The sequence below is a fragment of the Strigops habroptila genome, chromosome 6 (genome assembly GCF_004027225.2).
Source record: "Strigops habroptila isolate Jane chromosome 6, bStrHab1.2.pri, whole genome shotgun sequence".
In the NCBI taxonomy this organism is placed as follows: domain Eukaryota; kingdom Metazoa; phylum Chordata; class Aves; order Psittaciformes; family Psittacidae; genus Strigops; species Strigops habroptila.
In genome coordinates this window covers 11,964,871-11,992,205 of record NC_044282.2, presented here as the reverse complement: position 1 = coordinate 11,992,205, position 27,335 = coordinate 11,964,871, and the positions used below count along the sequence as shown (strand labels likewise).

The following is a 27,335-nucleotide window of genomic DNA, read 5'->3' as shown; positions in this document are numbered from 1 at the left end:
GCTTTTGGTAAAACGTAGTTAACAGGGTATGTTTTCATGAAAAGATACAGCCTCACCTTGAAGCTGACTTTGGTTAGGGCCAGCCCTGAAACCTGCAGACTTTAAGTTCTGGGCTGGCTATCATAGGTCTTCAGTCCACTGTGAAATGCAGATAACAGGGTGGGGGTGTGATGTTTAGCTAAGAGATGGCAGAGCAGCAATAGCCTCCAATTTTGACATCGTGACTTCCATTTAAATATAGCTAAAAGTCCTGTGCTGTTTCTGACAGCCTTTGGCATGGGAATCTCACCTCAGAAATACAAGGATGGGAGGGAGCATGTTGGTTCCTGCCTTGTTATATCAGACCAGGAGAAAGAACAGCTGCTCTTGGCTTCCTTAGAATAATTCTAGTTGTTCAGCCTCCTTTTAGCTTGAATCCTATCTTTAGCTACCAAAGCATTTTAAATTTTGCAGTAAGCTTCTTGTAGGCCACAGAAGTAGAAAATGAGTAGAAGAGGAAGTGCCCTGTGAAATGCTTGCAGAGGTGATGTTTTGTGTATGTTCTGCTGAAGTGTTTCGTTCAGTATATTAAATATTTATATGGCCCTGCAGTCACTATTAATAAAAGTAGTCATGTTTTCCCTAGACCACCACAGATCCTCACCTTATAGTCATCCCCTTGGAATTTATCAAGGTGAACATGGAGTTGTCATCACTGGAAAATAGTTATTATTTTAGAAAATGTGATCTATTTCTGCCTGATCAGAGCTAGATGTTGCTAAAAATATTGAGAACGTTAATGTTATATGAGCTGTAAACATTTTCTTTAATAGATACATAGGCAAAAGAGGCAAATGTAGGATCAGTTGATCCTGTATTTCCATTGATAATGTGATTTGTTCACAACTGAAGTGCCACTGCAAAGCATCGATTTTGCAATCATAAAAATCCTTACTTTCCTGAGAACATAGGAGGAAAAGTTTTCACTTTAATTTGATTTGACATACTGATACATGTTCCCTATCAATGGGTATGCACTATTAATAGAATACAAGTTAACCTTAATACTGGTCTATTTTGAATTTCTTTTCATATTTCCTAGCTTCTATCTTCTGTCTGATTTCTGCCATTTTTTAACCTTTCCTGTTCTATTCCACTTGTACATACAAGAGTAGCTTGAAAGATACTCTGCTTTGGTAGGCAGCCGTCATACATCTGGGTACACAAGCTAATTCTTAGCTACAGCAAGCAGAGGTTCCTCATGCTGCCAAATTCAGCCTCATGATAGGCAGCAACTCACAGAGGTGTCATTCTGAATTCCTGGTCTCTATTGGCCAACCCACTCATACTCCCTTTTTTTTTTTTTTCCAACTTCTCTCCTCCCAGAAATACTGCTTCTCACTTTTTTTGATGTGAGAACGAGAGATTTGGTAGCATAATACTAACATCTCCTTTGTCTTCAAACTCTGTATCCTCTTCTCATGTCTGTGTCTGCTCCTAGTTAACTCAGAGGTATAAATAGCTAGTATTCTTCCTGCCTGAACGGGACCAGGATCCTTAACCCTTTGGTCTGTTAAGAAACTGTACAGTAAGGAATTGAAACAATTGTGGATAACATAAAAATACAGAATATTTGACAAGCGTGACACTTCTTTTTAGCTCTTATGACATTTGCCTCTTCCTAACCTCCTATCTTACTGAACTCTCATCCTTGTATTCTGTTTTTAAACATCTTTATCTCCTAGGGGAAGGAAAAGGATGATTTATCTCTTCCTGCTGCTCCCTGTTCCTGATAACTGCCTGAACCCAGGCCTCCAGAATGTAACCATATTTTGCCCAATCATCTCTGTTTCATGCTTCACTCTACTTTCTTATCTTGCTTTATGTTAACATTTCCTTCCCTCTCTCATTTTGCTTCTGCTGCTCCTATTAGAATACACACTTGAGCTTCAATGAAAGGAAATGAAAGACGACTTGTCTAATGTAATTTTAGCCATCACCCCCTTTCTCCTCTACTTGCTTTAATTAGATGAAATGGCAATTATTTTGAAAAATCTTCTGTAATGAAGGTATTTTTCATGTGTTTCTCTTGAACACTCATGTTAGTTGTTGGATATGTTTATTTAGACAAGAGAACAAGACAATGGTCAAAGAAATGTCTCTGCTCACTCTAAAAACGCAAGTGCTGCAGGACCACAGTGGAAAGCAGTATACAATGAATATAGTTGTCTGCATCACTGTGGATAGTAACATTTTATTTCAGCTCTACTCTGTTTATCAAATAGTAACTGCAACTTACCTATAAGTTCTTAGATGCACCAGAGCTGCAGAGAATCTGCCTATGGGTATTGATAAACTGTTGAATTGCCTTTGAATCTAAAGGAGAGAAAAGTGACATTCCCAAATACTACTTTCGTTGTAAGGGATGGTTAGTTGTTAAAGCCACTAAATACAAGCTACAAATTGGCAGCTGAAAGTTTATTTTTCTTGGCTGAATTCTTTAGTCTAGGGACTTTTTTAGCCTCATACCTCTGTGCTTAGCTAAATCGTATAAATAGTGGATAAATTCTTTTTAATTCAATCAAGTAGGTGCCCCTTAGAAGCAGTGACAATACTGAAAAATACACTGTGTTCCTGTGTTTGAATTCTGTTCTGAAACCTTGCCAGAGACATGCATCTTAAACATTTGCCTTTTTTATAATCCAAATAACAGTTAAGGGATGAAAACTGCAGTGTCCTGGCAGTGTGGATTTACAGACATTGAGTCCAAGTGAGTCCAGAGCCAGTAGGGTGTAAACTGACCCTGCCAAGGAGAAGTGGTGTAATAAAGAGCACAAGAGAAAAATACAATTATTTTTTCCCCAAATAGAGGTATTATATTAGAACATCAAACTGCATACTTCAATAAAGTAATTTTGCGACTGTAGTAGAGGAGTTGGATTAAAGACTGGATTATTGTCTGTGCTGATGGACTTCTGCAAGTCTCGTCAAGCATTGTTTCGCCTCTTTCTGAGTTTGGTCTGGGGGTTCTGCATTTCCAGCTGTACAAAATTCCCATCACACTAGCTATCAGAGCTGAATTACAAGCAATTAAACTGTAAGGCAAAATGATACAAAGTACATCTTGATCAAATTACAGTGTCAGATGAGACAAGAAAAAAATAAAGCCCAAACTGGACACTGAAGGAACCTCTGCTAATATACATAGAGGAAATGATATTGCTTTGAAAGTACAACAGGACATAGATCCGATAAGGGGCTCAGGCAAGGCTTTTATATGTGGCAGTTCTAGACAACTCATTTTAATTGCTTGTATTTCTGTCTTCTGTTTAAAAAGTAAATATATTTTTCTGAAAGGATACTTAATGGACTATAAAGACAATTATTTTTTTTGAAAGTGTATTTAGAAGATGATTATTAATCCCTACAGAGACTAGTTGCTAATTTGCTATCCCTAGATGTATTGCAGAGATTTCAGATACGCTCCAAGTTGTTTAGTAGCAAGAATGGAAATTGAAAAAACTGTATTTGCTCCATGGCAACATACACGTAATAAGCTACAAAGTTGTGCATAAAATGCACATTTTCTTTCCTGCTCCACATCATTAGATTAAGTTTTCTTATACAATCACAGGGGATAAATATGTTGATTGTTATGTTCATTGTCATGGTCTTCTTGTTTCTATTTATTTTTTAATGAAATGCTTTCGTATATTTGAAAAAGTGTTCACACTGCCAAAGAGCCAGAGGTTGCTAGTGTAGGCTTCAGCATGCATGCAGACAACTGAAAACAATAGAGACATTCAAGGTGAAAGTTGGGACATTTGTCGTTGTTGTTTTGCTTTCACTGCTTTGAGGGTACACAGTAATACATCTCTGTGTCCATATAGCTGTATGTTAAGTGATATTCATAAAACAAATTAAAATGTAGAGATTATATTTTAGGCAGTGTACAGACGGCAGACTGGCAGTTGTATTGGTAACCACAAGTTCCCCATTTTAATAACAATGAATTTCTGGACCAACAAAGATTCTCTAAAGCATGATTACAGCTCCACTTTTAAGAGCATTTTGAAACTTGGATAGTCCATAACCATTTTCAGGAAGGTCCTGCAGGCTAGAGACGTTTCTTATTTCTCAAGAATGGTGTTTTTCTGAAGAATTACTTTTTTGGGGTTTTTTGAGAGCAGAACTGTGTGACAGTTGCATCAAATCACTTTTACTACAATTAACTCACTTTTGTCTTTCCTCTGTTGGCTCTGCTAAAATGAGTTATTTTCTGATTTCTTACTGACTCTTTGCTTGATAGAGTTTTCTTATTACTCTTTTGGGTTTCCTGCTTTAGGAAAACCAAGTGTAGCATATGTCATAGTAGTAATATATACCCTTGGAAAAAAATGCTTCGTTTCCCACTGTCAGGTCATTCCATTTGATTGTGAAGGCTTGACATACTGCTATTTCTCCATCACATGTTAAAACTTCCACAACTCTTTTTGCCAACAAGGTGCCTGTGGCTCTGCTGACCTTGCCAAAACTGGCTCTTGGCCTGGGATAACAAGCAAGGTTTTCAGCTTTTATTTTATTTGGCTTTCAATAAAATCTTGCAAGTTTTGTTGATTAAACTCCTTTACAGGTATGAGTATGTATTCAACAAAACTGTCTTCACCAGATGCAATAGTATGTTAGGAATTAAGTTAAACTCTACTCTCCTGGGCCATGTTGGCCTAATTGCAGTAGAGTATGCTTTAATGAGGGTTCTTCTAAGGTACTTCTGCCTCATATGGCAAACAGCCCAGAGGCGAAATTCAGATCCCAGTGTCAGGAACTGATTGTTTGTCTGCAATTAACAGCTGGGCTTCAGGGTCTGGATGCAAAACGACAAGACTCACTTTCAATTCATATGTTGAATCCAGAGCTGTTGACCTTTTCCAATGCAGATGTAACTCAAAAGGCCAAATATTATAGATTTATCACATAGCAGATACTGCACAGAGTGTGGACAAAAAATACAGTGTGGAGTAAATTAGCTCAAAGTCTTTAAATTAGTTGCACATCAAAGAATGGTCAGTGGAGGGTGGGAGGCTTTTGATAAGGAAAGAAAAACAAAGTGTCCAACAGTACAGTTCATATCTAAACCAGATCTTTTTACCCTGTATATGTAAATGAACTTTGCCATCTTTCTTATAATGGTTTGAACCTGTGAGAGATAATGCCAAGCCTGCTTTGTTTGTGTCCCCCTTCATTCTCATATAATATTGTGCATTTTCCAAAACATCAAATTAAAATTGTCATAGCATAGCATATGGAATATAATTACTAATGATAGTGCTGGGGGGAAAAAAATGCAGTTTCTACTCCAAAAAACTATATTGCAAACCCCAAATAATATTCATTATTCATACCCCAAGAAAGGGAGGGGAGGGGGCAGGGGGAAGGGAAAGAGGGAACACTACAAGTAACCTTCTCTTGTAAATCAGCTTATTTTAATAAAAAAAAAATCATTGGTCTTGGCTAGCCCTCAAGGCAAATGTCATGGCATTAATGCTGGCGGCAGGAACAGGCTCATATTTCCCTGGTATAGGCTATTACACAGCCTGACCTAAATACTGTGAAGAGCTGGAATAGTGACCTGGTTATGAGTTGGGAAATTTTGCTTGAGAGACTGTCCTCAGATATAGTAGTCTGCTCTCTAGCTATTGTGAAGACATCTTTCAAGTTACAGTACAGAATAAGATACTTTTGCCTCCTGTCTAGTTGCAGTGATAACAATCAGTTCAGAACTTCTTTTGGGAGACTTTTTTCCCTGTCATCTGTAGGTGTTTGAGTGTGTAATTTATGAAATAGTTCTATGTTTAGCACCCAGGCACTTTCAGTCTTTCTTTGATACTAGTGTTTCAAACATACATGTTCTCTCTCATTAAATAGCTAAAGTTCAAGTGGTTTAAATCTTATTTTTTCAAACTAGAGAACAGCATTACTCACATACCAGAAGGCTAAGTAATGTCTGGGATTTATTAAATCATTCAGCAAAGTTGACCACAGACAGTTGCATATAGAACAAATGCTGGAAGAAAAATAATCTTCTATGATGATGTTCATTATAGTATAACACACACCCCAAGAGCCAAATACTTGGTATCATTTCTGTCTCTACAATTATTACATTTCTTTTTAGATCTTTAACTAGCTTGACATTTTCGGTTATAGTAGGTTTGAACACAGAGATAGTATGTAGTCTTAGATCATAGGAATGATAAAAAAGGTAAGTTTAATGTTAATTTGACAACTTGGGTTAATCAGCTATGGGTTATTGGTGACTTTAATGAATAGGTAACTTTTACTGCCAACTTAGTGTTATTGCACACTTCTTAAAATTTTACATTCCAAGTGTATTTGCAAAATTCCTTTGCTGTTATATTCAGCAAAGAGCATTATTGAAGCTGGAACTGGAATCGGGGGGGGGGGAGGGCACGCTTGAATCTATTCCCAGTGTTCTACATGTGAGTCTTTGCAAGTTTTATCACCTTTCATAGTGCTAGTTATGAAAAATGCAAAAATATTTAAAGCGGTGTTATTGATCAGACAATGCTAACCTGAAGTGTCAGAAATAACTGAACAGATGTTCTTAGGAATTTCAGGTCCTTCCCATTTTCTAAGCATTAAACTAACTTTTAAATCACAAATTGAGTATCCACAAATTGAGCAACTGCAACAGGAAGTAATTATTTGCTTTGTAAGACTACAGTCTGTAATTTATATTTATTTACTTTTATGAGCAAAAGAACATCAAACAAAATAGCTATGAAAATTCCATAATAAAAAAATCATACAAAGTTATTTCTGCTGCAGTGTATCCTCTTGGTTTGATTGGGTTTTTGGTTTAAATTGAGTTACAGCCCAGGGAAAATTTTAAACTTTGCTTCTTTGCCTTTTTAAAATTGTGTTTCTTGCACATAAAAGGATATTTGTTGTGTGGATGAAGCAGTTTGTGAGCAGGATTGGATAATACATTATTATGTTTTAATTTTTTAGAAGACTGTGGTACGTATTTCCCAGAAGTGAAAAATCATCCAGACAAATATTTACAAAGATGTCCCGAGTCTGTAAAAAAGTGGCTGAAACAACTGAAGAGTGCTGGGAAGATTCTGCTACTAATTACTAGTTCTCACAGTGACTATTGCAGGCTCCTGTGTGAACATATTCTTGGGTAAGTGCAACGTCCATTTCAAATTATACCTGCCAGATAGCAGATAAGCCTGAGCTATAGGGAAGTTAATTTGAGTTTCTTTACGTGTTGTGAATTATTTGGATCTGAGGTTTCTGGTGGGCCTCTCTCTTGTAGAGTATTATAGGGTACTTGAGGCAAAGTAGTCCATCTGTGAGGCTGTGAGCTGTATCTGATTCACAGCACATTAATATCCTTCATCTTTTCTGAGCATCATGACGGGATTGAAGATGACAGGGAATATCTTTCAGGCCCACAGCCATTATATCATCTGAATCCCAATTTTATCATAAGTTTTTGCTAGACTGTCTTATTCAAGTCACTTCCTTTCACTTCCTTTCTGTGCTTCTCCATTGGTGAGTGCAAGTAGTAGTAATATTTCATTTCCTGACAGTAAATGTGCATGTAAAAGCTTACAAATGCTTCTTCCCAGTGGGGTTTTCTAAGAGATGGCTGTGCATGAGAAATGTGCGTTTACAGACCACAGCAGAAAAGATAAAACAGGTAGTTCATTGCACTTGGCAATTGGTTAAGATTGCAGTTGCTCGTCACAACAGATATTTTTAGCTGTATTGTTAAGAACATGACTGTTCAAGTCAAATTCAGTGAAATTCAGCAGAGCTATCACTTACACCCCTAGAAATGAATTAATCAGTGATGCAAAATAGCTAGGTGGGTGATGTGGTAAGACTATTTAATAAATGAATCAAAGAAACAAGGTAGTGCAATGCAAGCCAACCTTGGCTGTCTGGATGGGCAAAAACAGGAGAGTGAATACAGCAACACAATAAGAAAACCACAGGTAAGGTGAAAACAGAGCTACCTTCCAACACCAGTCCTGCCAGTTTCGCTCTCTTTTATATTCTCTGGGCTGAATGCAAAAAGGAGCACCAGCTGTGCCAGCTGTCACTGCTTTGCATGAACAGTTATAATTGCTCTTTTGAGGAGAAAATCTACCTCCTCACAAAAATCAGTTATGCTTATGAGTAAGATGCCTGTGTATGAACTTTTTTGTTTAGAACTGTCTAGTTGTTTTCTGAATTAAAAGTTGGTATGAAACTAAATTCTTGGCCACATACAATGATTTTGAGTTTCATTTCCTTGGTGAATAATGTTTCAGGTGTTTAAGGCAGCTGTTGGGATCCTACTGGAAGATGGTAAACAAGGTAGCAGAGAGGGTCAGTTGCCTCTCAAAAGACAGAAAAGAGATGTCTGCTAGAAGGATACTGGATCACTCTTTTTCCACATAAGTGTAGGATGTTCTGCAATGTTTATTACAATCATATTTTCCAGTGACTCATGCAATGTGGCTTCCAGTACATCTTCTGGAGAAACAAGTACTCCAGTGTCCATCAGACGTTACTGAAGTCTTTTTTTCCTGAAAATAATTATAAACTTGTAGTTCCTTTTGTTTGTTCCATGCTTCTTATATCAGACAATAAGACTCTACACATCCGTGCTAGTTTTTGCAGTCCTGGAATATATTCTAGGTTCACACCTATTATGTCTGCCCTTAACTTTCATTAGACTGGGCTAACTGCATTTTATTCTTGATATCAACCCTTACAAATTATGTCTGTGTAGTCCTTTATTAATTTCTTTCCCTAATCAATATGACACTGAGAAGTTCAGATATTAAAAAAAGAAAAACCTAGGAATAAAGATGAGAAGCAGAGATATGTGTGAAGTTTTAGCCTCTTACTCCTACTATCCTTACCTTGTAACTGTTAACATTTTTGCACACTATTCAAGAAGTTCCTTTTTGGCTAAGAAATTATTGTCCACACAAAACCAGTGCTGAGAAAATCATGCTGAAGTGTATCATTTGACCAAGTTGTCCTTAACAAGTAAGGAGAGAGGAAGTCGAAGAGAAAATCTCCTTTGGAAATAAAATGAGAACCATTTCCCAGGCAGAGCACACATGTATTGCTGGGATCAGTGTAGAAGGTACGTAAAGCTGCAGAAGCAAGTGGCAGTTCATTCACACAAGTAGCAACATCATGGTGTGACTTTTCAGGCTTACCTGCCATGAGAATGCATGTCCACTTAACTGTTTTAGTGTTGGCAGGAGCACACCTAAGGACAAGTCAATCATCACATAGTTTCACTGTTTCACTTCCTAAAAGCAAGTAATTTTTTGAAGCTGGTCATTTTGATTCCCTCTGTGGTTAGTGGGGAGAAAACACTGGCCATCATCCTGGCATTCTGTACCATAGAATTATGTCTGAAATAAGTGGGAAGAATTGCCTTCTAAGAATGTGAATGTTTCTTCATTGGCTCTGTCTGTGGTGTAGATCACAAGCTGTTAATTCAGCATGCAATTTTTGGATGGCTAATGTTATTTGAGATACATCCTACCCTTTGTCTTAGCCATTTACTGTAATCACAGGTCACTATACCAAGCACAAGGGGTAAGTGGAACAGATTTTATCATGTATAATGTTACGTAGCAATGTAACACAAGGTGCAGGCTCTTGTAAAATCAGTAGCTTTGTACAAGAGATTTGTTACTCATTAGAAGAAGGAAATTTAAAAAGATTCTATTTTAAGGCTGGAATGTAATTAAGAACACAAAATAAGAGCTTGAAGATAAGCTTATAGGGAGAACATACAGTTTTTTGTTAAAATATCTCATTCTCATGGGAGATTGTGGATTATTTGAAAATTACACAGTTAGCTACTTTACTTCCAGTAAACTTCCTCTACTGTTGATAGTATTTTAGGGCCTGTGCCCGTCCTGGATTTGCCATCTGTGACTTCTTTGTTCCATGCAAGAGTATCCATCAGCCCTGTGGGTTCTCAGCCAGCTGTCTTCTCACTTTTTACAACCTCGGGAAAAGAAGGCTAGTAGTGACACTGAGCAAGCATTGGGAAAAAAGTGACAGAAAAAGGTGCCTTAAAAAGGTGCTTTGGCATTTTGTTAAATCTTAAAGTGTACTTAGTGACATCCTAGCTACTTCATGAGTTTAATTCAATTTTCTTTACTTTCTAGAAACAATTTTGAAGAATATTTTGACATTGTGATCACAAATGCTTTGAAACCTGGTTTCTTCTCCCATACCCCAAACCAAAGACCTTTCCGAACACTTGGTAAGTTGCAGTCGTGACTCCCTTCTCATCTGCTTACCTCTATTTTAAATAAATGAATAAATACATACGTACATAAATAAATAAATAGAGACAATGAAAAAGAAAAGAGAAAAGTAAGAGGACTGGGCAACAGGAACACATATTTTGGAAATATAGCTTGGGGGGGGGGGAAGTGGACTCTACACAAGACTCTTCCAGAGATATTAGTAAAAAATTCTCAGACGACTGAGAAATTAGGAATTACAGAGATGAGGACAATGAAAAGGCAGAGCTGCAACAGGGATTAAAAATGGCATTGGGGCTTAGGTATTGCATCATTAATGAAAGAGTAAGAATCCTTTACTGTGCTGCCAAGGTCATACAGAGAAAATGAATCATAGAATCAACTACATTGGAAAAGACCTTTAATATCATCAAGTCAAAAAAAAAAAAAAATTTTTCAAGAACTTAAAGGAAATTCAAAGAATGATACAAATAAAATTACAAGGCTGAAGGAAATGGTTTATGGTGGAAATCTAGTTTTAAATGTGTGTACTTTGGCTAAATAATGACATAGTAGGTGAAAAGGAAGTACCCCTGTACTCAGCTTAATTGAAACAATCTGAAACACTTGGCAATGCTGTCCATTAGGTAATTAAGGTTGTGACAAAAGACATTTATAAGAGTGGTGTTCATTGAACTACAAATAACAATAGTAACATGGCTGAAGACAGTTAATTTTTCCATAGTTTGGTAAATACATTATGATTAATTGTTACTTGAAAATCAATCCTATATCCAGAATAGCATAAGTCAGCATATATTGAATGTATTTTAGCATTTTATGACAGGAAAGTCAGATGCTCTAGCCCAAAAGAAATTTTGCCTGTGGAACTTCTAAGTAAAACTAAAATGAGCAGTGGAAATTTATATTGAAACTGTATTTTAATGTTTCACATATTTATATAGGAAAATAAGTAAGAAATATCCTAAATGTGCTTTTTAAAGGATTAGTTCAAATTGGAAAGTGCCAAGTTGACAATCTGAGAAAAAATAAGCTCAGAAGGGAAATTGAAACTATTTATATGAAGGTGGGGAGGGAGGGGCAGAAAAGGTGAGAAAAGGCTCAGTTCTTCAAGCCTTTTATTTAGTTTCATATAATGCAAATTGAAAATAAAACGTAATTCACTTTAGATATTTTTTAAACAATCTGATTAGCCTGACTTCCTAAGGAAATCCTGCTGTGTCCCTCTGTCAGTAGTCCAGCCAGCAACTTTTGAACCTGTTGGCCAGTTTTAGTAAATTTAGTAGACAGCCAAAGAACTCCAAGATATTTCGTCAAGGGGACTTTTTGTGCAAACAAGGGCAGAATAAAGAAAGAAGACTTGAAATTACTGTCTGCATTGAGAAATATTGTGTAGCATTAACTTTACCACCTTATTAGATTCTAAGTACTGAGTTTGATGAAGTTGTTTCTTTCTTATGCATTCAGTCAGGAACAGCATTTCCTGAGTCCTCTTACTGACTGGTTTTCATTTACTTTATATTTTGGCATTGCGAAGAGGCTCACGTGAGAGTTCATCACTCATTACATGAATACTTTAGTAATGCAGAATAGAATGGAGTTGTAGAGACCTCATGTATCGAAATAGATATGGGACACAAATGTAACTAAAGCAATCATCAGGTAAATAATTTGCTGAAACTACTAACCTGTGAGTGGACTTTTTTTTTTTAATATATTTGTATTCAATTGACAGTAACTAGTTTCTTAAAGACCAACCAGAAGATTCAAAGCAAAGACTTACACATACAGGACAGGTTTTTAGAGACATGTTTTGAAGTAGTGAAGAGCTTCTTCAAGAGTACGTGAAGTTTAAACCATCAAAATAGGAGCAATTCTATGAGAAAATTTCCAGAATAATAATATGTTTTTATAATGTATCTTTTACTGCCCTTCCTCTGTGCTCCTAACAACCACCGTATAGCTTCAGGGTAGGCACTGATTGTTCCATCCAGTCACTGCATATACCAAAGAACACAGTTCATTTCTGAAACAGCATATGATGGAACTTCTAATACATGGGGGGAGGGAGGTGGGGGAGAAGGGGAAGTGGTTTCCAGAGGTTTTTTTAAAGCTTTCTTTTATATCAGAATCACTGAAAATTCAAAATTCCAGTTTCTAGTTTCTGTCTTCCATTTGCCACTATAAATTTCAAGCTAAAGAAGAGATCAGCTACTGTGCTTCAGACCCTCTCTCTTCTGACAGCACTGGACATAATGTATCAGGAAGACAAAATTTCCTTGGTTTTACTTTGAAATAGGAAAAAGTATAGAAGTAGACCTCATAGGAAATATTTTCTTAAAACACAAAGAGTAAACTTTTGTTAGTGTAATTTAGGGGAAAAAAGTTCCAGTAAGTGAAACAAAGCTTATTCCTTGAAGAAATTTGTTTCAGAAAATGAACTGAAATAACTGTTTATCATTCCTATCCATTCCTCCAGGGCTGAGTTTCAGCCATGTTCTTCCATCCATCAGTGGGTCTGAATTAGAATAAATTCCTAATAAAACCGTATTGCCTTCTATTCCAAGGGAATTGTTTTAAATAGACTCAAGGCACAAAATATGGTTTGTGTCCTTAATTTCAAACACCCCAAATGTTGCATTGTGTACTGGAGCTAAATGTTGTTAGTATATAACAGGATTTTTGCTGCAGATTTACTAAAGGAAAGGTTTTGAATTTGTCTAAAGAGAATGATAAATTCTTTTCAGTGAATAATTTCAAAAAGAAGACTGTGTTCAGTAAACATTTGACAGTGGACGAGAAACAGGACAAGATGACAAAGAAGGCATTGTCTAGAAATGTAATATCAGATAACTGCTTTGCAGAAATGTTTTTTCAGTAGACAAGTAATTTTAGAACTAATCCCTTCAGAAACCATGGAAAATTATTTTAATTGTGCAATTAAAAATGCATCACTACTTCATTAGAGTTTCAAGACATGCACTGTTTAAAGCAACCAAAACTCTGTTTGAAATCTTAAAAAACTTGTGTGACCACTTTTTTATTGAACTGTGAGAAAAACACAATCATTACTTCTTTCATTTTTATAACTGTCTTTCAAAGTACCATTCCATTAAATGGAGAAACAGTTTATACATATCTTTACAGATTTTAGAACAGCCACATTTATTTTCACCTGACGAAAGTTTTATACATAAATTTTTGTACATAAATAGCTTATGTAGCAAAGCACATAGTTTATGAGAACAACGCTAACCAAAAAAAAATCCCAACTTTCCTCCATAATACAAATTCCCCATAATTTACTTGTTATTCACAAGGTTACATTTTCTTTTACACAGGGAAATTCTTTATATGGTTCTTGAAAGTACTAATAATATCTTGAGCTATTGGATCTAAGGACCAGCTTGAAAATGTTTGTGTAAACCCTATGTTGAGAACATAGGATTTTCTTTGCTTTCAACAACTACATCCAGCTTAAAATAATATATAATTCCATGAAGGACTTGAGAGAATACAAATAGCAAATACAGTTGCGACTCATCTGATATTCTGCAGTACACCAAGATTTCTGTAACATTTGACAACAGAGCTTTCCCATTATCACATCACTCGTTAATGTATGTCAGCTTACTAGCCTGACTGCCAGATCTGATCAGTGTCAAATATATTTTTTAGAATGATGAACTAAAATAGAAATGCTAAAGATAACTCTAAATACCCTGAAATCCTTCTGTAAGTCTGTATGCACATGGGAATTCTCATTTGGTCCTAAATAAGACTGTTATATCTTTTATTTCTAGCTCAGAAACAGTTACTATCTTTTTTGATCATTTGTTTTGGGTTGGGTTTTTTTCATAAACTGAAAATGTGTTGCTGATTATTCAGTGTGTGAATGTACAATGCATTTTTTAAAATGTGTGTATATCTTTATATATATGTGTACATACATATACAGGCTAAAAGCAATCCTATGTATGGAGTGCCAGTGGATAACATATTTCTGTGAGATTGTGTGCCTTTATCCAATGCCCAGAGAAACAAACCTGCTCTCCTTTTCCTGCAGAGTTTCAGGTTTTCAAAGCCCATTTTCAATTGCACTTCCAGGCTGTCTGCCTTACTCCTGCACTTGAAATTCTGTCCAAAGAGCTTATGGTACCTCTGCTACGTGATGTAGCCCCCCAACTTAGGAAACTCAGTCCTCCAATTTTTTTACAATTCTCTAGTAACAGAAACTGCCGTTTTAAGAACTCACTGCAGAAGCTTTTTTCCTCCTTCAGTCATTCTTCTCTAGCTTTCTAAAAATACAGAACAATGCTATAAACCAATTAGAAAATCAAATAATGGGACAGGATATAAAACTACATACTTCCAGAGTGAAGACTGTCTTTGCTTATTGGGGGCTGCAAGTCTTCAGAAGAAGAATGTGATCCCATGTCTGCTATTTAAGTTTTCTTCTGCCATCTTCTGCAACATCTGGGCTTGGCTATTGCCAGAGATGGGATACAGAACTGGGTGGAGAATCAGGGCTGATCCTATATAACGTATTTTATACATTTATGTTCTGAGGCCTTTTAGGCCTGAAGAGTGGGATCAGGAAGGGAGTGCCTTCATTTTCCTGGAAGTTAAATGTGTAAGCCATATAACTTCTTTTTAAGTCATTCTTTTTATTTGAGACTTCTTTCTTTACTGCCAGAAGAATACCAAAATATTGCCCAGTAAATTTTATAAGACCTTTAGAAAAACTGTAGAATATCTATTAAAAATGTGAAAGTGTTGAAACAGATGATATTGCACCACTACAAGGGAATGTGCTGTTTATATAGTTTTGCATTAACTCAATGAACATAAATGCCATCTCTAGAAAATCCTGGTTAAATCTTTAACCAGGATTGAACTGAATCTGCAATATAGCTCAGTTGCTATAATTGCTTTGTAGTTGGTATCTCAGTTGCTACCTCTATAATGAAGGCTACTTTGATAAGAATTTTTTTATTTTGTTTTCTTTTACATCAGCCTATGAGGTTGAAACTCCAGAGAGCTGTCTGCTCTTTTTGGCTATGTTAGTTGTTCGAATCACCTCTTCTTACCAATCTCATCTTGCTTCAGATTATCAGATCTTCATATTTAAGTGTAGATTTAAATCTTAAAATAGTTTTAGATTTAGCCTGTAGCTCATCACAGCACAGTTGTTGGTGTTTTCATGCAGGGACTTGGTATTTGGTGGAGAGCTCACTCTCCCAATAGGAACCTGGTCTTTTGCTGCACCAGTGAATCCTTACACAAATATATTAGTGTGGTCCTCAGTCTGCAAAGACTGTCACATTTTCCACAGATTTGGTCTGTGCTGAACTCCTCCAGCCACAAGTCATTGCTGGGATTAAACAGGACTTTTTTCTTCCAGTGTTTCACGTGGATCCCTGGTGCATCCAGAGGAGACAGGGGAAAGGAAAATCTCCTGACCTAAATGCAGAGGTGCATAAGAGCATGTGTGTGAGCCAAAGATGACTTAGAGAGGGGCTGGGGGAGCCAGGTGATGGGAAAGGAGACCATAGAAGGAGGCAGAGTAAAAGCAGAGCAGCACATGTAAAAACACAGAGGAGAGGGATTTCACTCTCACAGGGTTTTCTGAATCTCAAAAGGGTTGCCTCAAGGAGGACTTCTGAAATCAGTCTAATGTGTCAAACAGAGACCTTAAACTGATTTACCCATGTGCTGCTCGGACTGGTGCTCCCAGCTTGCTCTCCAACCACAGCAGGGGATGGTGGTGCTGCTCTCCTGGAGCTTCTCTGGGCTCAGGAAGCCTTCTGCAGGGAAGCCCATAAAGAACTTCTTCTCTCACTTCTCAGAAGTCACGAGCACAAAAACACCACGATCCACAAACAGCACCAGTGTAATCTACTCCCCCAGTGACTCAGGATGTCCCTTTATTTAATGCAGCTGTGCTTATTGCCATTCTTCTGGAGATGGTGCCTCTTCATATCAGCCTGTCTGGAAATATTCTGCAATGCAAGTCAAAGTAATAATGCATATTTGCTGAGAGCTTGTTACAGAGTGGCATGTAAAGGTTGCACTGGCTGCAGACTGCATTACTGAAGAAGAATAAAGTCCATAATAGTTTCCCATATGTCTCCTAAAATGACTGCCTTTATATTGTTATAACATCCCACAGTGCCATATAGTCTGTGAAAATGATGCAATTCTTTTCAAGGAACTCTTGTTTAGCAATTCTTTATAGTGTATTGGCACTGTTCAAGAAGAAAAAGAAGTTATAACTAATAATCGCATTTTGTACTCTAGTTTTCAAAGCTAGATCTTTTTGTACCTCGTGAGATCATGATGTTAAGATCAAAGTCTCCGACTCTTTAAAGTCAGAAACAGGTTCTGTACACAGGTGGCAGTAGGAGGTTCACTGATTTAAAGGATAAAGTATCTGGTCTATATCCAAGTGACCAATGAGAAATAGTTCCCTACTTTTATCTCAACTAGAGATTTTCATTTTATCCGTCATTTCTGGAGGAAGAGGAGTTTCTTTCTAAGCAACTAATTATTATGGATGATGAAATAGAAAGACCTTCATATGCAGTAATAGAACCTGAGCATTTTTTGGTTTTTACTATGAGAATCCATAAGGATTATGGAAGCAGTTTATAAAGATGATTCCTTCAACTGACACCCTCTTTGACAGCATGGTCAGTGCCTGATTCCACTCTGAAAAGCAGGCTAGGGTAGGCCAGTAGGGCTGACAGTGGGACACAGATATGAAGAAATTTAATCTCATGTAGCAGGGTTTGTTTTCATACAGATATTCATCATCCACCGAGGAAGCTCAGATCATGTTTCGAAAAATCTACAGTGTCAGTGACTGTTTCACCTCCCATCCTATGTTTAAATGATCTTAGTCTAAAACTATTCCACTTCATGGACTGCCTTTGCACAGATATCAGCCACTCAACAGATTTTTTTCTGATGGTGTAAACAGCTGTCTCAGGAACTTCTGGTTTCCCGATATTATTTATGTGCTATAGACAAACATTTTAAAAATCAACGTATGTTACCTTGGAATCAAATGGATTTACCTATTAATCTTTTTAAAGTTTGCTAGGTAGTACCTGTGTGTAGTTTGAAATCAACAGTTTGGGAATTATTTTCTACTGTGTCATCAACATTTGTCATTAAGGCATGGGATAGGTAAGATGGGAGACTGTAGTTAAGGACCTCTTTTCTAACACTTAAATTTTACTTCATGTTTGCTAAATGTAGTTGGTAATAACTGTCTGGATTTTGTTTTTTACATCTTCAGAAAGGTGGTTTATGTGAAAGCGTTTAAAACAGATGCAATAGCAAAATAAAGTTGGGCCAGGGCATATCCATATCCTTTTGCAGAGCAGACTGTTAAAGTAACAGCAGACACGATACATTTTTAACAGATGATAGAAAAACGTTAGCATAAAACTTCTTTTTTTTTTCTGATAGTTTTCAAAGTCCCTGGCTACCATATTTGATGGTCATTGCCTCATAAAAACAAGCGGTTTGAACATTGTGGTTCTATTGCAGAGATAAAGAATTGGAAATTGAGGAAGTACGTTTTATTACTAGTTGATTGATAGTATATCATCTATAACCCTTTTGTAAAATGATGCAAGAGCCTGCTCTGCAGTTTGCACTGATGGTACATGTATCCAGTTATATAGCAAAATAGTTAAGCTAGTATAATTTTTGCAAGCTGCCACTCTGTAGTAGTTAGACTATGTGGTAGCCAAAGAACAACTTTCCGTCACAGTACATCGTTCTTGGTAATCTAAGCAAGAAGCCACTGCTTTCCCCTAGGAAGAGGAATGGAGCAGTTTTGGTTTGTTAAGGGTTTTTTTTTTAATGGGCTTTACTGGTATTTGCTTCAGAAGTGTTGTGGAGCCAGCTTGTCATTGTGTTGTTTATACACATTCTCACCAATGTTGGGTTTCAGGCATTTTATAGCACATCAGAAGCTAGAAGTTGAGTGGCCCACCTCAGGTTCTGTTTCTACTGGGAGGGCACAGTGCTGCCCTGACCACAACAATTCACTGTAAACCTGGAGCATGGGCCAAGTGCTGGGATTGCAACTGATGGCCTCTCCTAACTGACGTGGGAGGTACCTGGTTGTCAGCCAAGCCACCCACTGGAACTTGGGTTAGGTGCTGCCTCTTGAGCTCCTTTGTCTTATGCCTTTAACTTTTAATCTGTTTTCCTAAACATGAAGGCTTATGCAATCATGTGGCATGTGTGAGTAGGAATTTCTGCCCATCCCCTACCACAAACCTTGATCAGTAAGGCAACTTCAACCACATTCGAGTGTGGCCTGGTATTGTCAGAGATGTTAAAGCCTCAAGAGGCTGGAGAGGAAAAAATTAATCTGTCACTGCCAACTCAGAGAAAGGCAGTGTAATCTTACCCCTGATTAGATATTGGAGTATCTATCCAAAAAGTCTGGCCACAAATGACCCAGCTACTGGAAGAGCATCCATGAGACTTTGCACCCTCTTAGGCATTCAGTGAATCTAATTGCAAGACACAACTTCATAGGAAAATAGGCCTCATCATTTCCACTGTTGTTCATAAACAGCTCCTTGTTTATTAAAAAAAAAAAAGAGAAAAAAATTAAATAGACTTTGAAGTATGGCACTTCTTTGTTTCTGAGTATCAATATGAATGCTGAACTGTGGGTACATTCTCCAATGCACATCCTTCTGTAAAAAAACCCTAATGCGTTGAGCCAAATTCTTTATATGTTTGCATAGTGTTCAAAGTACCTCGGAGGATAAAAGGAATAAGACATTATTCATCCAAAAATCAAAACAGTGAAAAACTGCAGTGTGCTTCTGCATAAAAAGACAGCTGGGGTTGCTTCAGCTGATTACCTTTGATATTAAATACCATGTTTGGCATAAAGCTGATACGAATATTACAGAAGCTAGTTTAAATAAAGCTAAAGCTGCTGCTTTCCAAAGCATGATATCAACAATATTCCTTTTGTCAAAACTGGAAGATATGTTTAGCATAATTGCCAAGTACTCCAAAACCAGAATTCTTTGCTCATGGAAAGTGGATTTTTGTTTTCAAAAGGAGTTACATCAACTAACTAACTGCAAAATCCTAGTTATTGATTATGTCACGTTATTTTCAAGGCCTGGATAAAACATAAACCCCAATTCTGTAAGGTATTGTGCAGCACATGATAAGGGTCAGTCTCTGTCCTCAAGGAGCCTACAGGCAGACCAGATAAACAAATGGTAGAAAAACAAAAGCACTGGCTTTTCTGTTAAAGCCAAGGGACCAAGAGATTGAATGACCTACCCATAATAATATCTTTGGCAAATCTGTATATTTCGCTAAGATTTCTAATGTCCTAATCCAGAAGCAGTGAAGAACTGTAAACTAAGCTTGCATAAAGACTTCGTGGGAGTCTTGACTGTGAAAATCTTTTTAGCCCTTTCCAAAGATTTATCAAAATGGGGAAATTAAGATAATATCATTGCAATTAATTTCACGGGATTTACTTTTTATGGTTCAGTGATATATCCTTTATAAGTTCAGGAATTGGATCTATGGACTTGATGTGTTCTATATTGAAACTTTTCAAATTATTCTATAATTATTCAATATTTTTTTCAAGTCATTGAAAGAGGTAAGCTAGAGCAGTTGTTTGTTTTGGAAGACAGTTCCATACCAATGATTTCTTAAATCAGGTCATGCTTATGTTTAATTTTAATGGAAGAAACTTGCTTCATAGAGAAGCATGTCAAATGCCTTCTTAATAGGTGAATTATCTTAGGTTTTCCAAGCCTGTGCACTTAGAAGTTTATCAGCTAACCTATTTCTGTGAAAAAGGTTGCAAAATCTGTAAGTCGTGATGATGCTTTAAATATGGTTGCCAATGAGGTGACATCAGGATTTAAAAGTAAGAGTTGATTTAACAACATTCAGTAACTATATAAACTGCAGAAAAAGTGAATTAAATACAGTAGCTATATATAATTGCATTTAAACACATTGGGAGTCCATTAAAAATCACGATCTATAGAAAATCCTTAATCATAGTTTTGTGATCACCTTCTGGTGTTACTATTTTATTTTCTTTTCAGGATATTAGCAGAGAATGGAACTGTGATACAGTCTGATATAGATTGTACCTGCAGTACCAGAGATAAGGCGCTACAGCTCCCACACGTACTTAAGAAGCCAAATTCATAAAAAAAATGCAGCTTGTTTTTACAGCAGAATGAGCTGCTAAGGGCCTGTCAACCCGGTCGTCTCTCTGTAGTAAATCCCCACAGAACGTGAATTGCCGTATCCTAGCCTGTGTTTTCAAAACCAAAGCCAAAACGCCTAAATTACCACTTTGTATTCCAGACAAAACTGTTCAGCAAACAGGCTTGTCTGACTTGAGGGAATTCTCCTCCAACACATGAAAAGTTTATTAAGACGAGATGATTTTTTCCTCCATAGTCTCTGAGAAAGGAGAGCCAAACTTTATGCAAGATTTAGAAGCAAAGCAGTCAGCACTCAACATAGATCACATTTATATTGTGATAATACTCTAACAATTAGTGATGGTGAAAAAAAAATTGGGATTTACGGAAGATTTCACACTGAACAGGAAGACCCAATTGTGTGTGGAAGACAAAAGCAAGTACACATCTTCCATACATGATCAAGACTTGCAACACTAACTGGTTGCAGCTTTAGCACCCATTCTGATTTAGCACCCATTCTGATAGAATACCTTCAGTTCTCATGTTTATACTTCCATAGATGTACTGAAAGACTGAAAGGGTTGGCTAAGCAATTGCACCTGAGGGACACATAAGCTAAATTTTAGTTATTGAAGAGATCATTAAGGCTTAATGATCAAGTAATTTGTGGTTCCTTTACATTGGATACATGGGAGCTCAGACTAGTATAACATAATACCTGAAGAATGTCCAGCAATTATTTATACAGATAATTCAATATCCAGAATTCTAGACTAAAAGGTTTGGGTTTTTTTTAATTTTACTTCTGGTTATATGAAACATTTCTTTTCACCTTCATTCTATTTCCGAGCACACATAAGAGTGTCTGCCCATGACTGGGAGGGAAGAGCTGAATTGGAAAGACAGACTTAAAGGAACACTAGGGAAGCAAAGCCATGTGCAAGTCAGCAGCTATTTTGGCGTTAAGAAAATGCATATTTCCTTTTGATCTGTTTTGTGCATTTTTAATACAAGATGGTTGAACAGATACATTTTATTTTGTGGATGGAATAATAAAGGTCCCACTGGAAAGCTTATTAACTCATGCAGATCATTACCAGACTCTACTGCTGTTTATAAGTAGGGTGTTACACCCTTTGCAGCTTAGTTCAAAACCTGGCTTCGCTTCTTGCCAAATCTGTATCAGAGAAATGGATAGTTTTCAGGAGCTAATTTTTTACATTGAGTTGCAAGCCTCTCCCTTAAGCAAAAATTGACTTACAACTACATTGTAAGGGTGATGTCATATGTCAACAATCACAGAGGTCTATTTTGAAATAAGTGCCAGGAATGGATACAGAAACCACAGTGTATAGAAACTACTCTGGCTATCTATCATTTCGTATTCCTCAGCCAACTCCTAGTGCAGGCAATGAAGAGATAGCCAACATGGTCACTGGAGTGCTGTACAGGTGCCCAAACAGCAGTGCCTGTGCCATACAGAATACATTGGCCCTGCTGACTCAGTGCTGCAGCCCAGTGGCTGTGCTTCCTATTGTAGAGCCTTCACGTTATGTTTCTGCATCTGAATGGTGTACCCATTGCCTAGTTATAGGTCTCCAGTGTTAATCAAGAGCCCCAAGGAACCCAAACACAGGTCTTGCAGAAGTGGCATAGGTTCTATGGAAGACCCATGCTTTCCCAGCTTGGACTAAGGTGCTGGATGACCTTAGGACACCTCAGAGGTTCCTACGCAACAGTATTCCAGCAACTAAATGGAACCAGGCTACTCGCAGAATAGAAAGATGTGATCTGTGCAAATCTACTCGTATGGTCTGGCTGCCTGTGGGGTGGGTCAAAACAAGTTCATAAATTCTACTGCTACACTAAGATTCAGTGCAAACCTGTGAGAAATAACTTCACTTTATAGTTCTTAAACAACTGTCAAAGTTCGCAGAGAATTTCTGGAAGAAAGAAAGATTACCTGTGTCATGGGGGACTTAGCAGTATGACTTTGCAGGTAAAAAACATTCTTTGACATAGATCACATCACATGTAAGCAATAAGTGATAGAAGTTGAGGACTTTATTCATTTCTGTTCTCTGTTTAATTGTTTTCTTCTGTAGGATTCAAAAATAAGTAGATGATTAGACAGAGAACCTCATGAAGAGTTACCTTGTGATTTGATTCGTAATTAATCTGGAAATTGGACTTGAGGCAGTTTGTAGTAGAGCAAAAGTAGGGAGTTGTATATGGTACATTCCTGGCAGAACAAGGGCTGGCAACCACTGCAGAAAGCTTCCCTTCAGCATAGTTTCCATGAATCTGTATGTGCTGGTTTTCATTAAGGAGCTTTAGAGTTCTCTTGTGTGTTCTTCCAAAATGTCAAGTTTTTATTAAGGTTGGTCTGTAGAATTGTTTTTTGCAGAAAGCACATGTTGATGCAGGCATCAGATTTGCTATTGGAAGCAAGTAGTGAAAGAAAATGGGTAGGAAGCACTAGAAATGAGCTGAGAACACGAGGAGGAATCATGATCAAAGCCTGGGCTGAGATCTGGTTCACTTTGATATGACAGTGAATCTCTGCCTCAGTTTACCAGTTTCTAAATACCTACTTTGGGGCAGCTCTGCCTCTCCCAGCCAAAACAGGGAAATAAAAGGTCAGAGAGCACAAAACTGGACATTTCTTGGATGGCAAGTGATCGTGGGGCACTGCATTGCTTAGATGAGTAGCAAGTCCTCTGCAGCTGATGTTCAGAAGGGAATTATTTCTTGCAAGCTGAAAGTTCAGGAAAAGGTAAAAGTGATGTATCATCTTCTTCCTTGCTCTCTTTGTTCTTCAGTCTGTCTTTATTATTCACCTAGGTCTCCAGATGTCTTAAACTTCAGTAGGTATGTTGCATGTTTTTTGTAGGCAGTTAGCAACCCCACGACTTTACTCATTTCATTAGTAAACATATTCATTCTAACCTGATTCTTATCTGCTGTGAAACCACTTTGTATATTATTACTGTCCACAGATCCCAGGTGTCTCTGTGATACGGCCAGACTAAGGCTGAGCTTCCAAGATGATTATTTTTTTCTGGAATAATAGTATCAAGAGATTTTACCTGTGAAATTCTTGCATATGGAGATCTGGCACAATGCTCTTGGTTCTGAGAAACAAGGTAAATTGCATTTTCATACAGGCACTAAGTGGTTTTGCAAACCACACAAAATGCACAGATAAGGAACTGGAAAAGTATTATAGGAAGTGTCACAGGGATCATTTCTCTTTTACTTCTCAAAAAAACCTCATTACTGCGTATCTTTCATGTCAGTCTTACCATCAAAGAATAACTAAACATACTTTTCCAGAAAGGAGTACTTTCCATTTTTCCTTGCCGTGTCCAGCCCAGTTACATTGTTCTGAGATTTACAGTGACTGTTTCACACATAAAAGCTTTTCCTCTTTGTTAGAACATTTATTTTCTAACTTTTTAGTTTTATTTGTTAAATATGAAGTTCTATGATATTTCAACAGATTCAATATGAACAGGGTTTCTTGTTCCTTTTAGTTCTGGTGTTTCCTGACACACCTGGCCCCATAGCAGACATTAAAAAGCATCTAAAGTCTCTGCCAGCTGTTCTAACCCTGTCACGTTCTTTGCCCCTCCTTTGAATTCATCCATAACTGTGGTCCACAGGGCCATGAAATTGTCCCCAGACCTCAAGACTGAACTTGCCATCACCTCTCCGTCTTCTGTCAAATGCATGCCTTATCCTTCCGTTCTGCTCCCCATCCGCTGCAAGTTGTCTCAACAAGGAGATCGGTGAGCACATCCTACATCGACAGGAGCTGCAAAGGGGCAGAAGAGGCACAAAACAATGGAAAGAAGATGAAAATATTTCTTAGTTTTTCTGGCTCTCAGGAGTTTTCCTGCTGTCTCTCATCTCTGCATTCATGGCCTGAGCAACATCACAGTGCAGTTATCTGTTCTTTTATGCAGTTCTGTGTCTCTCATCTGCATGCCACTTTTTCCTCCTAAACCACTTACATGGCTACTGTTGCCACCAAAATACTTCATGAACCTTAATATATTTACACTTATAGGATTTGAGATATATGAAAGCTTTAACACTTCTCTTTACATGCAAAACACCTGAGGTCAGATAGGAAATCAGTGGCAGAACTGGCAACTCCCTATCCCAAAAGCCAGGCTAATCCAGACCAAACCGTGGGTGCAGCATCTTCCCCCCATGCAGCTGACCACAATCCCCCAAACTAGCTGCATTAGGAGGCTTTTTCCTTGCTGCATCCCCAAGGAGGAGCACCCTTCCAAGGACATCCTTGTCATCCTCTACATCTCTTGGCAAGGCATGCACTCAAGGAGCTGGCTGCACCTTGGCCATGCTGCTCCCCATCTGGCCCCACTCCAGCACACCAGTGGTCTGGAGAGGTTTCCTAGTTTATGTTCTCCTCTTTCTCGTGTTTAGCTTTAACTTGTAGTGCCACCTAATTACTCACCAGAACAACTCCAAACCATTTTATTTCATATTTATAACACTTCCTGTTAAAGGCTTTCTGTGATGGACTCTAATGTGCACAAGGATACACTGCTCTGCCCAGATTTTTTAAAGGTTGGGTTTGTTTCCTAGAAGAGATTGTAATAATACAAAATGCAGTAGAGAATATAATAAAAGCATCTAAGGGTCCTCCTTATTGCAGTAAAATTGCAAAATCCCCAGTGAGACTCATTGATGATACATGAACAGAGATGTGTCTCCAAGGGGAGATTCTCTGAAGCTAAAATCAATGTTAGGGTCCCGACCTGTCTTTCGGCGCTTCTTGAACATTTTCTTAAGCAAAACGAAACAACCTAAGGCAGAAAACATATCGGGGAAAAAAAAAGTCTGTTTGCTCCTGAATAAGACCACCCACTGTGATTGTTTTGATATTTATTCTTTTCTGGTATGTTTGATATTCTGTCATCTCTGATTTTAAACTCTAAGTGGCAGTTTCAGTATTTTCTAATAGAAAATGGTCCTTAACTATTTAATGCCATCATATTCTGATTATAATTAAATATTTTTATTATTATTTATTATTACTTTAATTGCTAAGTTTTATTAATAACCTATTAAAATGCTCACAACTTAGTACATATATGAAGCAGTGCCAGGGAAGGTGGAATCTTGAATCATAAGTTTGTCTTTAAAGGTTCACGTGAGACTGCTCCCTTCAGAGGCAGCCAATATTTGGAGAGCTGGAACTTCAGACAGAATTAATCAATAAAAATAAAGTAGGAATTTAAGGTTGTGTAATTAGTTAGGAAAAAAAGAATGGATCTTTCTTATAATCATAACTCAACTTGGCTGTATAAATAGTTTTCATATAAAAGTTAATGGAAATGTCTATTGTGTATTCCAGGGTAGATATGTATGGGAGATAGCAAAAATCACTAGTCATTTTGAAAAGCCTTAACCTTTTATTTCAGCACACATGCTAAGGGAATAATTTGTTCCTTATCACTTCCCTGCAGTTGTCCAGTCAGACAGGAGACTGGCAAGCACTGGTGCACATGTCGGGCAGATGGATCTCACAGCTGCTTCCAGGGCACAGAAGTAATTCAGGGATGATGAAACATACAGTAATACCTGGAAACCGCCCAGCAAAAGTGGTCGGTCTATACATAGGAATTTTGGGTTCTTACCTACAGGATGGTGCCCATGGGGTATGTAGTTTTACCTCCAGCAAGCTTGTAAGTACTTGCTTTCTTCATGGAGAGCATGCCCACAGGGAAACTCTACAGCTTATGTCATCCTGTCTCGTTACCTTTACAACAGGAGGAAACCACCAGAAGGATTTTACTTGCCTCAACTCTAAAATGATGAGCTTTTCTGTCCCTAGTGCCCTTCTGGGAGAGAGAGTTTGTGTTTCTTGAGGGAGCTCAAAATGCCATCTAGAATCAGACTGTGCTTGCAAGCCAAGCTGGAACATAACACTGCTTTTATATTAATGCCCTCAGGGCCTGAAATGACATTATTTTAAATTGCAGAGTGGTGTATAAGTATGATAGTTGTGGATCATAAAATGTGCTTGTATTGTTTTACAATAGCCCCTGAGGCGGTATCCAGGGCTTCAGTGAGCTAAATGCATATGCCTGTCTGTGCTAAGTGCCTGCACGAGTGAGAGCCCACAAGAGCTGCCCATAGGCGGGAAGAGGCAAGAGCAGGTACAGACACAAGCAGCAACAGAGTCACCCCATGTTTTTATTCTGTTGCAGAGTTCAAAGGAACAAAAAAAATACCCACGACTCTAATAGCTGGTCTAACTAGATTTGTGTGGAAACAAGTAAAAGGCTGGGAAGAGAAAGATCAGAAGGCAGATGGGGCTGCTGGGGATTTTAACTGGTACACTGCAGTTAAATCTAGCACATCTTCAGCCAGCATGGCTTCCGGGCACTGGAGTTCCTTTCATAGCCCAGTCTCTGAGGTGTCCTAGGGTGAATCACTCACAGGTCCTCACCTGACTGGTAACCAACACTCACCAAAGGGCGCTCAGCCAGAGGAGCAGCGCAGGGTAGTGGCGTCAGGGTGGTGAGCTGATGACAGTTAACCTGGGTGTAGGTGTGGCTGAATAACTGTTGAAGGTAAATTCACACTCATCTCTTAGCTTCTCTCTTAACCTCAGGCTTCCCAAAGAAGAGCCCTGTCCCATGAGCTAGGGCTTAACAGTATAAATGCCAGCTGGATTAGGGATAGAGCTCCAGGTACAGACCCTGAGCCAAGGATCCAGTGAGGGGACAGCCTCAGCACTGCATGTGTTCAGGTTTCCATCTCAGTG

General features: G+C 37.8%; 1 protein-coding gene across 2 annotated transcripts in view; it reads left to right on the top strand.

Moving 5' to 3' along the window:
- The window catches only part of NT5DC1 (5'-nucleotidase domain containing 1), a 126,784-nt gene that overhangs the window by 74,822 nt on the left and 24,627 nt on the right, over positions 1–27,335 (top strand). For both annotated transcript variants that reach the window (XM_030489746.1, XM_030489745.1), the window contains exons 7-8: positions 7,012–7,186; positions 10,197–10,294. In XM_030489746.1, coding sequence (XP_030345606.1) covers positions 7,012–7,186; positions 10,197–10,294 — 273 coding nt within the window. The remainder of the gene's footprint in view (positions 1–7,011; positions 7,187–10,196; positions 10,295–27,335) is intronic.